Genomic DNA, 16053 nt, shown 5'->3' with positions numbered 1-16053 from the left:
CCAGGCCTGAGCTGCTCAATACAAACCCAACCCGAGGGGTGGGTGGAGGGGGTTGAAAGATTGTTACAGTATTAAATTTACAGTTACGATATATTTTAGTGTAACTGAATTCCTCGTAATTCTCAGTAGTCTCCCTTTGATCTGTAGCGGTTAATGTAGGTTTACACTTCATTAAGGTTATCGTATCACTGTAGGTTTTTGTATGACTGCTAGTGAAGGTGAATTTTGTGATGGACCATTATGTTGGACAGTTTATACTGGACCATTATGCTGGACACGTTATGCTGGATCACACGTTAGACAGGTTCTGTTGGACATGTTATGCTGGACCACATGTTGGACAGGTTATGCTGGACCACATGTTGGACATATGATGAACCACATGTTGGACTGGTTATGCTGGACCACATTATGCTGGACCCGTTATGCTGGACCACATATTGGACAGGTTATGCTGGACCACATGTTGGACTGGTGCCGTCCACATTAGTCTGACATTAAACCACGCTAAGAGCCAGCTCTCAATGCCTGGCAGATTGTCACTAATCTTTCTATTCTCCCTCTGTGACCCCACCCCATCTAATTCCCTCCCCCCCTCCCTCCTTCTTGCCCATATCCCCGCACCCCTAATCTCCAGATCGACGAATTTAAATCGTTAAAAAAATTAAATTTTCGCAGCAACAAAAAAAAACTTTTTTTGCTTATGTTAGTTTACTAAGGAGATCAATCCTGCAATACTTTTCAGCGGCAATTTTTTTACGTTTAGAGAGGGGGAATAGCAGTAGGGGTTAAATACCTAGACTAGCAGAGGGGGGGGGGGGGCTAAATACTTGGACTTGCAGTGGGGGGGATTCCCCGTAAAGACCAGCAAAGACGAGTCTACTCTTGACAAGACTTCCTCCATTTATAATGTCCACAACTATTTAGTTTTTAGCCTTCAACCACATGCATTCACTTTAATGTGGACGTCATCAAAATGTAGAATTCGTTGCTGAACAGATTGAAAATACTTTAAAAATATCTCTACGGCGTTGTTGTTGTTTTTTTGTGACTTTAATTTCTAATCCGAAACCAATGCAAAGTATAAACAATATGTTGTTTGTGATTTGTGATACATATTACAATATTTTTTTATAGATACACGCAGCCTTATAATTAGTCGTAATGTATTCATTTTGTAAGTGAAATAAATGTTGTTTTTATAATGTTAATTTAACGTGATGACGTCACTGAACCCTACCACCCAAACCCCCAAACACCAAACACGTACACAAAAGCCGACTTCAAAGATACTCCTCCCCCCGCCTCGTCCGTGTTGACGTCATAAATGGACCCTACCCCCCCCCCCCCCCCCACCAAGAGTGAGTGAGCACTCCTGTCCTCTGCATGCTGGTGAGCATGTGTGCATTTATCGATGACATCACCATGCCCTAATCACCAGCTGGTTGACCTAATTACACCTCCGGGACTGCCCCCATAGATCACCCAGTTTAACGACATCACCCGTATAATTATCAAATAGCGCTCGGCCTCCGTTCTTTGTTAAAAAGTTAAAAATGTCGACTCCACTATTCGGAGTTCGATGCCCTAATCAGCGTTTAAATAGCTCTGAGTAGAAAGTACTGGGTTGGGATAGAACTACGGTAGTGCAGGCAGTTGAACGTGTTCTTAATTACGAGTCGAACAGGGCAATGTATATATATATATATATATATACATATATATATATATATATATATATATATACTGAGTTCTTTATTCCTACTGGTATAGCTGTTAATACAAGGTTATGATTAGGTTTAGACTTGTGACTATGATGAGAATTTGCTTTGGGTAGAGTCAGAGTTAATGTCAGGATGGAGATACGACCAACCCGTGTTTTTATAAGTACCGCTAAACTTAGTCTTCCATAAACAATTGAAGTTCTGGTTCTTTATTGGTTGTTTTTTTTTATTCAAGGCTGCACTGAATAGGAGGATTTGAATATCTTAACGTTATATTTTAGGAATGTTATGTTTATTATTTACTCTGAGAAATTTGTTGCAATTTTTTTATATCTTGAATTTAAGGCCATGAGCGTTCACAATATTAACAGTTTGAATTGAAATAATAACGAAACAATTTCTCCCAGAATCCCAGTCTCCCCCTCCAGCATAGTCTCCCTTTGATATCCCATGATCCTATGCGATTGCCCTAGTTTATTACAGCACCCCCCTCTCCCCCACCCCCGCAATTACCAGCCCATCCCGTGAGGTCCTCCATCTGAGCATTGTCCGGCCCAGAAATTTATAGCACTGCACAGGAGCAAGTGGGGCTTGGGAATAATACGTTGTAAAACTTGGGGGCTTAGCCTTTCAAAGCCCTTCCTAGCCCGCTAATAGATTTATTATCACTTTATTGTAGAATAAATAACGCTGGCCGGAAAATTCCGGACGAGCGTCGGATCAGACGTGACCGGCTGATGGACTCGCCTGAGCTACATTTTATAAAAAATCTCGTTCGTCCTTGACAATGGGAACGGGAAATCCCGACAGCCAGTGTCTTGCCGATCGCGCCTCATTTCCCGCCGATTGTGATGCGCGTCATTTTCTTGGAGCAACGCCGGACTTTGGCTGTCTGGCGCTAATTGTTTCCATCTACCCCAGCCCCGGGGGTTAAGTAGCTATACCGAGGCGGCGTAATTCGTTTATTTCCTGTAAATAAATAAGGTTTAGAGACCAGGCAATAGAGATCGGTGTGGAGCGTATTGAAGGCATGAAACAGTTGAGATGGTGTGCGAGAAACGTTTGGGTGAAAATGTGTTATTTTTTTTTCTGCTCATGATGATGTGTCCATAAGTTAAATCAAAATACCATTTGGTTTTAACGCAATATCCCATTAAGTTTTAACGCAACATCCCATTAAGTTTTAACGCAATATCCCATTAAGTTTTAACGCAACATTCCATTAAGTTTTAACGCAACATTCCATTAAGTGTTAACGCAACATTCCATTAAGTGTTAACTCAACGCCCCATTAAGTTTTAACTCAACATAACATTATATTTTAACTAAATTTACCGTTAAATTTCATAAATTATATCCTTGCGTTTTAACTCTACACAGCGTAAAGTTTTAACCCAGTAGCCGCGGTAGGCCTATGCATCCACGCCATAAGACTTGATACTGTGTTTAGCAAAACGCCTAACATTTTCTAGTACCTCTCCCGTAACTGTGGAATCATCACTGCCATACCTCGCTGTTCCCTACTCCCTTAGTTTGGTGGCCGTTACTCCTGTAGATCTATGAAACCCTCCCGATCACCATTTGGTGAGCATATGTTAAAATGAAGTACACAATGTCACACTTGAGTCAGGTACCCATTACAGCTGAGTATACTCGAATCCTAGGAAAAGCCTGTGAACCAAACTTTAGGCTTACATGTGACTTTTACCTCTATGTCGCGAACTCTAGGCTTACATGTTAGTGATCGTGCGCACTACTTCTAACTATATCGTCCCACATAGTCATCTATCCCCTTAATTTGTTAAAATGTAGCCTTGCACCTCATATGCTCCTTAAGGTTAGTAAACCTACCTACCGTAGTCTTTTTTATATCAATCATCGCTAATTTGTGAATTAAAACTTAGATGATTGGCGAAAACGTAGATGATCGGTGAAGAATAGTTGACCGCTGGTTAAAAATTCGGACTTTCGGCAAAGAATGTTCGTACACTTGATCAACTTGCTACATGTCGAGTTAAAGGCAGAGGCCAGACACATCAACAGATAACCAGACACATCAACAGATAACCAGACACATCAACAGATAACCAGACACATCAACAGATAACCAGACACATCAACAGATAACCAGACACATCAACAGATAACCCAATGACACATGCGACACATTGAGATCAGAATAAACATTGGCGCGTTATTTAACCAGGATCTACATCATACGCCTCACCCTCCCTGCCTTAAAACCTCCATCAAGCCACATCTTCACCACCATCTGCAGCATACGTCTCACCCTCCCTCCCTTAAAAACCTCCATCAAGCCACATCTTTACCACCATCTACAACATACGTCTCACCCTCCCTCCCTTAAAACCTCCATCAAGCCGCATCTTCACCACCATCTGCAGCATACGTCTCACCCTCCCTCCCTTAAAAACCTCCATCAAGCCGCATCTTCACCACCATCTGCAGCATACGTCTCACCCTCCCTGCCTTAAAACCTCCATCAAGCCGCATCTTTACCACCATCTACAACATACGTCTCACCCTCCCTCCCTTAAAAACCTCCATCAAGCCACATCCTTATCACCATCTACAGCATACGTCTCACCCTCCCTCCCTTAAAACCTCCTCCATCAAGCCACATCTTTACCACCATCTACAACATACGTCTCACCCCCCCCCTCCCTTAAAACCTCCTCCATCAAGCCACATCTTTACCACCATCTACAACATACGTCTCACCCCCCCCTCCCTTAAAACCTCCTCCATCAAGCCACATCTTTACCACCATCTGCAGCATACGTCTCACCCTCCCTGCCTTAAAAACCTCCATCAAGCCACATCTTCACCACCATCTTTCATCCTTCCTGACCGATTCAATTTTTCTGTTTATTTTCCGTGGATTTCCTCCCCACACAATACAATTTCCATCCCACCATTTAGCATTAAGTCTTCCCTCTGCACACCTCCCATTCGTCTTCAGTGCTTGCACAGAAAGCATTTCAGCCTTAATGTTAGGGCCCTCGCTAAAAGTCATCTTTTAATGAAGCGCCCTCAACCGGCCGTCACATCTACATTTCAATCAGGCCAACTAATTCTCGCCGGTCAGCCTCGCCCATGTGAAATGATGAACAAACACAGTTTGTGAAACGCTCATCTTACGAGGCCCGCTCAGGCGTTGAGGGGCGGGATTCACAATGGGGCACTCGGCGTTCACTTTGACAAGCTCGTTGGTATTCATATCAGTCCGGGCTATCAACCTTCGTAATCGTAGACATCGATTACTTATGATCGATTATTTAAGATCGATATCACGCCGCGGAAAATTTAGACAGTTTTTATAAATTTATTTTAGATGTACGTAAACCAGATTTATTTTAACTGGTTCTAGACCTGTATGTGTATTTACTGACGTGTGTGTGTGTGTGTGTGTGTGTGTGTGTGTGTGAGGGGGTGTGTGCTTGTGTGGGGGGGTGCGTGTGTGTGGGCGTGTGTGTGAGGCCATCACGGCCCTAAGTAGATGGATGTAAAGTAAATTTGATGCGGCGTGTTCAAGTGGACTTCCGTTCATGAGTGTATATTCAATACCATCATCCTCTTCACTTTTCACTCAGCTCGCCCGTTCTCGTCATTTCTCGCCAGTTCTCGCGAAATCTCGCCCCCTCTCCATCGTCTCCACATATAGACACAATCTTCATGTTAATAAAGTGTGAGAAGAGGGGGGCGGGGTGAGAATAATATTTAGCCCATAGGAGAGTCTCGTGTTTCTTAGCTTTTCCATTTCGTTATTGCGGACACGAAGCTCTTAACACAAGATCCAAAGTATACTTAAAGTATACCCAGTGTATACTTAAAGTATACCCAGTGTATGCACCCTCTCTTGCTGGTGTACTTGTGTGGTCTGAGGCTTGTCATAGAGAGATCTTTAGCCTAGCGAAGACGTGAAACGTTTGTTCTGTAGAAACAAGCCCTACCAATACATTGACACTGGGTGGATAGCAGTCAGTGCTGGGTAAACAATGATACACTCTGTCCTTGAGAGAAAACGTGAGCACTCTAGTAGACAAGAGAGCGTTGTTTTGACAGCTGGATGTACATATATAGTTGTGTTTACATATATGGTTGTGTTTACGTATACTGTTGTGTATTCGTATATTTGTGTTAATAAATATTTGTGATTACAAATCTTTGTGTTTAAATATATTTGTTTTCAATTACGGTTCTACCCAAAATATTTCTTTCTACATTAATTTCTCTTTGCATAACTCCTGTTCTCAAAAATATGTGTTATTCGCATATGTATAAGTACACATTAACATATTTATCGGTACGTATTTTCTTTGCCTGTTATTGCCATTCGTATAATTTGTATTCACGTGTTCTAATTTTTTAATTCACACAAGTTTTATCACCAGGTATAATTTCTGTTGATAAATAATAATTCACATTGTGGTGCACAAATTGTGTGTACATATACCTTGTGTACACACATCTTTGAACACATCAGTTCCGTACAGCTCTTTCTGTACGCAATTTTGTACAGTTTGTTAAATCTTCTTTATAAATACATTGGTGTAATTAACAAAAACTAATTTAAAAACTATAGTTAATTATCTCTACGAAATAAATTTTCACGAAACAAAAAATTAAAATAAAATGATATAGATGCAGTGTCCATCTTAGATGGTTACGTGTGCTATGTTTAAAAACATAAAAGTTAAAACAAAACCCGGTGCAGTTTTTGTATCTAAATGCTTCCTAAGTCAGGGGTCATTCTTCTCAGCATCCATAAGACAAAGCACGTGACGTCATCCATTGGGGCCGAGGCCGTCATTATTTTATGGATGAGTTCCGGTCTAACCGCTTACCTCCCCTTCCAATAATCCATCCAATCAGATCATAAATCTTTTTTTTTGGCGGGAAGACCTGGGTGGTGAAAACAATGGAATGGCTGACAAAGGCTCCACGTCACGTGATCTCTTCCAGCCAACAAAAACACAGGGAATCCATCACTGAGCTCACGATATATTTCACATTGTCGTTTACTTTCTAATTGGCTAGCTAGGAGTGAATAAAATCACATGGTTGCTTTATGCTGAAACAAACTCTCGCCCGTGACTTTTTTACACGTACCAGGGGAAGATAAATCGTCCAGAAATAATCCGAAGGCTGAGCTGTTTTGGCTTTTCGGATGCATTAAGTCCCTTGGGTTGGGAGTACTAGTTCTTGGGTAGCTCTTTTTGTTGTGAGGACTTTGTTTTCAAGTTTAGAGTTTAGTTTGTCTTGGAGGTTTTTTGTTACTTGGGCTTATGCTTTCAAAATAGGAGTTTTGTCTATCTTTTGTGTTTTGTACGATGGGCTCTGTTTTAAAGCGATGATTTTTATCTCATCATGTGACTTTTGTACAAGTAGCTTTGTATAACGCTTAATTCATCGTGAAGTGAACTAATTAGCGGTTAGTTATTAATTGTAAGTTTTCGATATATGTGATTAACATTTGCTTTTTCATGCATAAATTTCTATTCTTGTCAATTGGTATGTTTTGGCCTGTTTGCTAAGTTTGTATGTTTGTCGTATTTCTGTTGACTTTGAATTTCTGTGTTTATTGGGTGTGTTTTGTAGCTTAGTTTGTGTGTATGTTGTGTGTTATGTAGCTTAGTTTTGTCACGTGTCTTTTTGTGTCTTAGCGTATAAGTTAAGCCGTGTTTTGTTCGTTTATAAGATTGAGAGATTATTTTAAAATTGTTTAAATGTGTTAAGGTTAGGCGTCTACATCAAGTCAAAATTTCGAGCTGTTTTATTATATTAAAATAAATGTTGTAGATAGATTTTGCTGGTATAATTGGTAAGCTAGGAATTTTAAACGCGTTCAATAAGTGAAAGTATCAAGATTTGTTTATAATAACTTCCCTTCTGTTTTCAAACTAACGAATGATTGGTTATCAGTGTTGGCAGAGGATTCAAAGCACGCATGCTGTGGCCGCTTAGCTAGTTAGTGAACATCGTACGGTGATCGTTGATGTACTTTAAGATAGGTCGTCATGTTGTACAGGTAACATAGGGCGTCATGTTTTACATGTAAGATAGGGGATCATGTTTTACAGGTAACATAGGGATCATGTTTTACAGGTAAGATAGGGGATCATGTTGTTCAGGTAACATAGTGGTTCATGTTTTACAGGTAACATTAGGGGATCATGTTATACAGGTAACATAGGGGGTCATGTTTTACAGGTAACATAGGGATCATGTTTTACAGGTAAGATAGGGGATCATGTTGTTCAGGTAACATGGGGGGTCATGTTTTACAGGTAACATAGGGTATCATGTTTTGCAGGTAACATAGGTGATTGTATTGTATATATATATATATATATATATATATATATATATATATATATATATATATATATATATATATATATATATATATATATATGGGACTGTATTATACAGTAAAAATAGAGGATTATTTGTGCAGGCAACACAGTTGATTGTATTGTACAGGTAATGTTAGGTAATACCGAGCTACTTGCCGGGTGGTGCATCCCCAGGTAATGCGCAGATATACCGTCTAAAATCATGACTGGTACATCATTTAACGATTTAAAAACACGAAACCCTCCCCGAATGTACGGCGCACAACGAGAGTTTAAAAACACGGAACCCTCCCCAAAATTTACGTTGTTCATCCAAGTTTCCGCCTTGATAAACCAGCTACAGTTTGTGTGTATTATTTTAGTAGGAAAGTTTTCCCGGCGCCACAGACGAACTTCTTGATCGTCCGCGCACAACACGAAGTCTCCCGTTATTCCTGGCTGTGATCTGGTTTATTCCTAGTTAACACCTTCTTACCTCACCTCGACCCCATCTGTCGGGGGTGTTCAAACAACATTTCCACCTCGCATCGTTTCGCCATTGATGAAGTCGCCTGGATGTTCCTTCAAGAAAAAAAAAACACACCACTAAACAAACAAAGTCCGTGTAATGGCAGTTCCAGTGGCTTGTTCAAGTTAACTAGTAAAAAAATGTTTAAACAAATATATGGTACATGTGGCTGTAAACGTTTGTGCGTGTGTGTATAAATGTGTGTGTGCGCGTGTGTGTTTATTTGAACAAGTGCGTGTAAGTGTGTTTATGTGTGTAAATGTGTATGTAAGTGTGTGTACATGTGTGTAAGTATGTGTGTGTGCGTGTGTTTCTATTTCAGCAAGTGCATGTAAATGTGTGTTTATGTGTAAAATTGTGTGCAACTGTGTGTGTGCGGGTGAGTGTGTGTGTACATATGTATGTGTGCGTGTATGTGCCCATGCAAACTTGCAACATATTTAGCTACTGTTGTGTTTGCACATAAATTGTTGGCTTACAACGTTGCTGTAAAGTGCTGTTGGTTGAACCATCTGTTGGTGCCATAACGCTGTGTCAGGTTGTCTGAAGATAAGACGAATCGCTTCAGGTGTACTGTAGACTGTAGGTGTACTGTAGGTGTACTGTAGACTTTGTACTGTAGACTGTGTACTGTAGACTTTGTAGGTGTACTGTAGGTGTACTGTAGACTTTGTACTGTAGACTTTGTAGGTGTACTGTAGACTTTGTACTGTAGACTGTGTACTGTAGACTTTGTAGGTGTACTGTAGGTGTACTGTAGACTTTGTACTGTAGACTTTGTAGGTGTACTGTAGACTTTGTACTGTATACTTTGTACTGTAGACTTTGTAGGTGTACTGTATACTTTGTACTGTAGACTTTGTACTGTTGACTTTGTAGGTGTACTGTAGACTTTGTAGGTGTACTGTAGACTTTGTAGGTGTACTGTAGACTTTGTAGGTGTACTGTAGACTTTGTAGGTGTACTGTAGACTTTGTAGGTGTACTGTAGACTTTATGGGTGTACTGTAGACTTTGTACTGTAGACTTTGTAGGTGTACTGAAGGTGTACTGCAGACTTTGTAGGTCTACTGTAGACTTTGTAGGTGTACTGTAGACTTTATGGGTGTACTGTAGACTTTGTACTGTAGACTTTGTAGGTGTACTGAAGGTGTACTGCAGACTTTGTAGGTGTACTGTAGACTTTGTAGGTGTACTGTAGACTTTGTAGGTGTACTGTAGACTTTATGGGTGTACTGTAGACTTTGTACTGTAGACTTTGTAGGTGTACTGAAGGTGTACTGCAGACTTTGTATGTGTACTGTAGACTTTGTAAGTGTACTGTAGACTTTTTAGGTGTACTGTAGACTTTATGGGTGTACTGTAGACTTTGTACTGTAGACTTTGTAGGTGTATTGTTGACTTTGTAGGTGTACTGTAGACTTTATGGGTGTAGTGTAGACTTTGTACTGTAGACTTTGTAGGTGTATTGTTGACTTTGTAGGTGTACTGTAGACTTTGTAGGTGTATAGTACACTTGTTCGCTATTGTTTTTTCCTTCATTATTTGCCTCATATATCGATTCATTTCTTAAACGAACCATATCGGTTTACCGATCAAATGTAATAGTTTAATGACATAAAAATATTCAAAAAATAAACTTGCATCACTTTACCTTTGCAGACGTCAAGCGTTTACTTAGCAGTGAACGTCTCCCGTCTCCAGACGTTTAGATAACACGTCCAGGTTTTCATATTCAAATTTAATTAACCCCTTGAGGGCGAGAAGCAGCTAGTAAAACATGAGAAGCAGTTTGTGAGGTTTTTATCGTGTTAAGGACTTCACTTTGTGATTCCATCTTTACACCTTGCCAACTTGGGCCTCACCAAGTGGCTAACACTTTGTTTTAGCATCAAGTTTTATAGGGGATACTTGCATCCCACCTTCATTTGATTGATAAAACTGATCTCATTATCATGTTTTGTTTCGTCATAAAACTTTGGGAGAGCTTAGTTGATATTGTCTTCATTTGATTGATAAAACCGATCGCGGTTATTTTACCCTCAATGTATCTTCATTTTGTTTACCCACCCCTACCCTCAACCCCCACACCTTCCCTACTCCGTGTATATATTTCTTGGAGCCCACGTTTAACACCTTATGTTTTCTCGTCTAGTTCGAGCCGGCAGGAGCCGCAGTTACCTGAGAGCCAGGCGAGACAACAGCGCCACCTACACAAGACTCTCCCCCCACGTGTTTTCTTAAGTCATGACACAATCTGCAATTACCGCATGCACTGAAGGCAGGCAACGACAAGGATCTATCTGCATCTCTCTCCATATCACCTTCTGCTAACCGGAGTCTGAAAGCTGATGGCTAGCATGCGATAAATTTCGCATTTTACCCTCGAACTTTCATTGTGAGCTGTTGTACGAATAACGTTTGGACGCTGTGTTTTCTTTCATTTGAAACATCGACGAGATTTTTTAGATGTGTTATTCGAGTATGGGCTGATTTGAGTGTTTTTCTCTATTTACGGTAAAACTTTTTATTTTTGTAAAATTAATACTTTGTTTTTTCAAATGATGGAATTTTGATTGGATTGTGGATAGTTGTTTTGATTGTGGATACAAGAGGAATTTGGCATATTAGATGTGATTTATTTACTGGTTAAATTTAAAATTTCACTGGAACTTTAAAATTTCTTTCAACGTAGGCCTACTGCGTCGAGTTGTGTACATAAGTTTGACTAAGTCCGATGATAAGAGATTAAGCCAAATTTTGATACACAATATAACAGCAAATTTTCTACGGCGTACGGGAAATATTTGTTTACATGTGTATTTTACAAAAGTGAATACTTTGAAAAGAAAATTGTAAACAAAAATTATAAGTTGAACAAGTTTTGCTACTGGATAATTTTAACACGCTTTCTCGTTAGGCCCTAATTAAGTTCATCAGTGAGAAGGATATTCTTGTGACGTGTAAGGCTCGGAGTATTTGTGTAACACATTCCTAAGTTTTGCTGAACGTGGCGGTGTGAAGGTTACATCATTCTGTGGTAAAGGCGGACACAAGAAGGACACAAGACTGACACAAGGCTGACACAAGAGTCTCACAAGACTGACACAAGACTGACAGAAGACTGACACAAGACTGACACAGTGCTGACACTAGAGCCGATGAGAGCCAGCAGACACGAGCCAACAACAGAATGAATGTTTGGAGTGTTTTGTACTCGGTCTACGTCATCTTCGGATCTCTCATAGGTGAGTTGATAAAACATAGGTGAGTTGATAACTTTTAGGTGAGTTGATAAAACATAGGTAAGTTGATAAAACATGAATGAGTTGATAATACATAGGTGAGTTGATAAACCTTAGGTGAGTTGATAAATCTTAGGTGATTTGATATTTTTAGATAGATGAGTTGATAAAACATAGGTGAGTTGATAAAACATAGGTGAGTTGATAAAACATAGGTGATTTGATAAAACATAGGTGAGTTGATAAAACATAGGTGAGTTCATAAATGTTAGGTGATTTGATAAAACATAAGTGAGTTGATAATTTTTAGATATATGAGTTGATAAAACATAGGTTAGTTGATAAAACATAGGTAAGTTGATAAATCTTAGGTGAGTTGATAAATCTTAGGTGAGTTGATAAAACATAGGTGAGTTGATACATTGTAGGTGAATTTATCAATCTTAGACAGGCGAGTTTTATAAATCTTAGGTGAGTTTATAAATCTTGGGTAAGTTGATACATTTTTGATAAGTGAATATATAAATTTATATTGGTGAATTTATAAATCTTAGACTTGTGAGTTAATAAATTTTAGATAGGTGAATTTATATCATTTTTAATAGATGCATTGATAAATTTTGGAAACGTGATAAATCTTACGTGAGTTTATATATCTTAAACAGTCTAGTTTATAAAATGTAGATGAATTTATAAATCTTAAACAGTCTAGTTTATAAAATGTAGATGAATTTATAAATCTTAAACAGTCTAGTTTATAAAATGTAGATGAATTTATAAATCTTAAATAGTCTAGTTTATAAAATGTAGATGAATTTATAAATCTTAAATAGTCTAGTTGATAAAATGTAGATGAATTTATAAATCGTAAATAGTCTAGTTTATAAAATGTAGATGAATTTATAAATCTTAAAAATATTAGTTTACGAATTTTAGATACGTGAACTTATAAATCATAAATAGGTAAGTTTATAAATCCTTGGAGAGTTTATAAATCATAAAAAGCTCGTTTGATGCCATGTACTATCAATAATTAAAAATTTCATAATGAAACAATGACTAATCTTTGAGGATACCAAAACGGGGTTAATATTTAGAACCACTCGTATTAATGACCAATTATGTGACTATATAAACAGACATGGATCTACATAATGAATTTAAGTACAAGGGTTCATACACATATTGTGCAGATTTTTAAAAAAAATTTCGGTGTAAAAAGAAACTTCAAACATTATTTAGATATAAAAACTTCAACCATTTTCACAAGCTACAATTTAGTTATAATCAATTTAGATATCCCCGTTTATATATGCATATTTAATTAACCCGAACTTAAAAAAACTTCTTTTAACTTAGCTTTTATTAAACAGTTTTTATTTTAATGGGTTGCTTTTTTTTTTAACTTAACAGCTATCCATGTTAACATTAGTTCAAACATTTCTACGCACAGATTCGCCGCATCTATTTTCGTCAGCGGGAATATCCGTTTTCCAAGTTATTAAATTAGCTAATCATTCATCTCTCCGCCCTACCGTGGTAATTAATGTTTTAAAAACATTTTTTATAAAGCTCTTCACATTTATGCACGGCCATTTGACGCAGCAGGTGTAATAGAACAAAATGTTCACTAAGTGAAAGTTTTTACGGCGGCCAAAAGACAAAATGTTCACCTAAGTGAAAGTTTTTACGGCTGCCAAAATTCACTTAAGTGAAAGTTTTTACGGCGACCAAAAGACAAAATGTTCACCTAAGAAAAAGTTTTTGCGGCGGCCAAAAGACAAAATGTTCACCTAAGTGAAAGTTTTTACGGCGGTCAAAGTTCACCTAAGTGAAAGTCTTTACGGCGGCCAAAAGACAAAATGTTCACCTAAGTGAAAGTTTTTACGGCGGCCAAAGTTCACCTAAGTGAAAGTTTTTACGGCGGCCAAAAGACAAAATGTTCACCTAAGTGAAAGTTTTTACGGCGGCCAAAGTTCACCTAAGTGAAAGTTTTTACGGCGGCCAAAAGACAAAATGTTCACCTAAGTGAAAGTTTTTACGACGGCCAATAGACAAAATGTTCACCTAAGTGAAAGTTTTTACGGCAGCCAAAAGACAAAATGTTCACCTAAGTGAAAGTTTTTACGGCGGCCAAAAGACAAAATGTTCACCTTAGTGAAAGTTTTTACGGCGGCCAAAAGACAAAATGTTCACTAAGTGAAAGTTTTTACGGCGGCCAAAAGACAAAATGTTCACCTAAGTGAAAGTTTTTACGGCGGCCAAAGTTCACCTAAGTGAAAGTTTTTACGGCGGCCAAAAGACAAAATGTTCACTTAAGTGAAAGTTTTTACGGCGGCCAAAAGACAAAATGTTCACCTAAGTGAAAGTTTTTACGGCGGCCAAAAGACAAAATGTTCACCTAAGTGAAAGTTTTTACGGCGGCCAATAGACAAAATGTTCACCTAAGTGAAACTTTTTACGGCAGCCAAAAGACAAAATGTTCACCTAAGTGAAAGTTTTTACGGCGGCCAAAAACAAAATGTTCACCCAAGTGAAAGTTTTTACGGCGGCCAAAAGACGAAACGTTCACCTAAGTGAACAAAAAAATAAAAATTAAAAAAACTAGCTTCTAAAGTCATTTTTTTAATCTCGTAAGCAATATTAAGTGTGAAAGAATAAATTCCACAATTAAACTAATGTGACACGCATTAAATGCAAAGATTTCATAGATTCGACAGGTTACAAATTGTACATCTCAATCTTTGAACGTCAGAGGAATCGTAAAGTCCCATAAAGATAAAAAGTCACTAACACATATACGGAAGTTACTACAGTTTACATCACGTTAATTCACGCAGCCTAATTAAATATTTTTACTTATAGAGCAGAAACAATTAGAGTTTAAGACGTTAGTTATTTAAGCTCAGAACATGGAAATTGTCAAAATCTATGACAGTTAAACAATTGGAACCAGTACAAGATATTGCCATGGCACTGTGCAAACATTTAGAAAATATCCCTCATATAAATATTGCCTATTTTGTTAACAAAGTTTACCAGTACTGTTAACATTGTAGACAAACATCTCTAATTGCTTATGTAAAACACATTAAAAACATCCCTATTCATAACATCCTTAGTAGTTTGATTAAGATCTCTATCTGGCATCCTAAAACAAAACATCCTAAGTAGGCCTCCCACAGACCTACTCAACATCCCTATTTAATACATCCTCAGTACTTTGCTCAATACTATTATCACACATATCAACATAAAATTTCTTAAGTCCTTTGTTAAAGACTTAAGACATCCCTAAACTAAATATGAATACTTAAGTCAAGATTTAACAAACATTTCAACACAAACCACCCCCAGCACTCAAAACTTCCCACACATCCCACACAAACCACCCCCAGTACTCACCACTTCCCACACATCCCACACAAACCACCCCCAGTACTCACCACTTCCCACACATCCCACACAAACCACCCCCAGCACTCACCACTTCCCACACATCCCACACAAACCACTCCCAGTACTCACCACTTCCCACACATCCCACACAAACCACTCCCAGCACTAATGACTTCCCACACATCCCACACAAACCGCCCCCAGTACTCACCACTCCCCACACATCCCACACAAACCACACAAACCACCCCCAGCACTAATGACTTCCCACACATCCCACACAAACCACCCCAGTACTCACCACTCCCCACACATCCCACACAAACCACCCCCAGTACTCACCACCCCCCCCCACATCACAAACAAACCACCCCAGTACTCACGACTCCCCACACATCCCACACAAACCACCCCCAGCACTCACCACTTCCCACACATCCCACACAAACCACCCCCAGCACTCAAAACTTCCCACACATCCCACACAAACCACCCCCAGCACTCACCACTTCCCACACATCCCACACAAACCGCCCCCAGTACTCACCACTCCCCACACATCCCACACATCCCACACAAACCACCCCCAGCACTCACCACTTCCCACACATCCCACACAAACCACCCCCAGCACTCAAAACTTCCCACACATCCCACACAAACCACCCCCAGCACTCAAAACTTCCCACACATCCCACACAAACCACCCCCAGCACTCACCACTTCCCACACATCCCACACAAACCGCCCCCAGTACTCACCACTCCCCACACATCCCACACAAACCACTCCCAGCAC

General features: G+C 39.2%; 1 protein-coding gene across 1 annotated transcript in view; it reads left to right on the top strand.

Annotated features, from left to right (window-relative positions):
* LOC131943341 (neuronal acetylcholine receptor subunit alpha-10) overlaps positions 1 to 16053 on the top strand; it is a 132939-nt gene that overhangs the window by 86784 nt on the left and 30102 nt on the right. Inside the window, exon 2 of the mRNA XM_059303404.1 lies at positions 10767 to 11859. Within this exon, the coding sequence (XP_059159387.1) occupies positions 11805 to 11859 (55 nt within the window). The 5' untranslated portion in view covers positions 10767 to 11804. The remainder of the gene's footprint in view (positions 1 to 10766; positions 11860 to 16053) is intronic.

The sequence above is a fragment of the Physella acuta genome, unplaced genomic scaffold (genome assembly GCF_028476545.2).
Source record: "Physella acuta isolate Inbredline_101_S28 unplaced genomic scaffold, ASM2847654v3 ptg000453l, whole genome shotgun sequence".
In the NCBI taxonomy this organism is placed as follows: domain Eukaryota; kingdom Metazoa; phylum Mollusca; class Gastropoda; family Physidae; genus Physella; species Physella acuta.
Note: the sequence above shows the minus strand (reverse complement) of the source record. Positions and strands in the feature narration are given on the sequence as shown.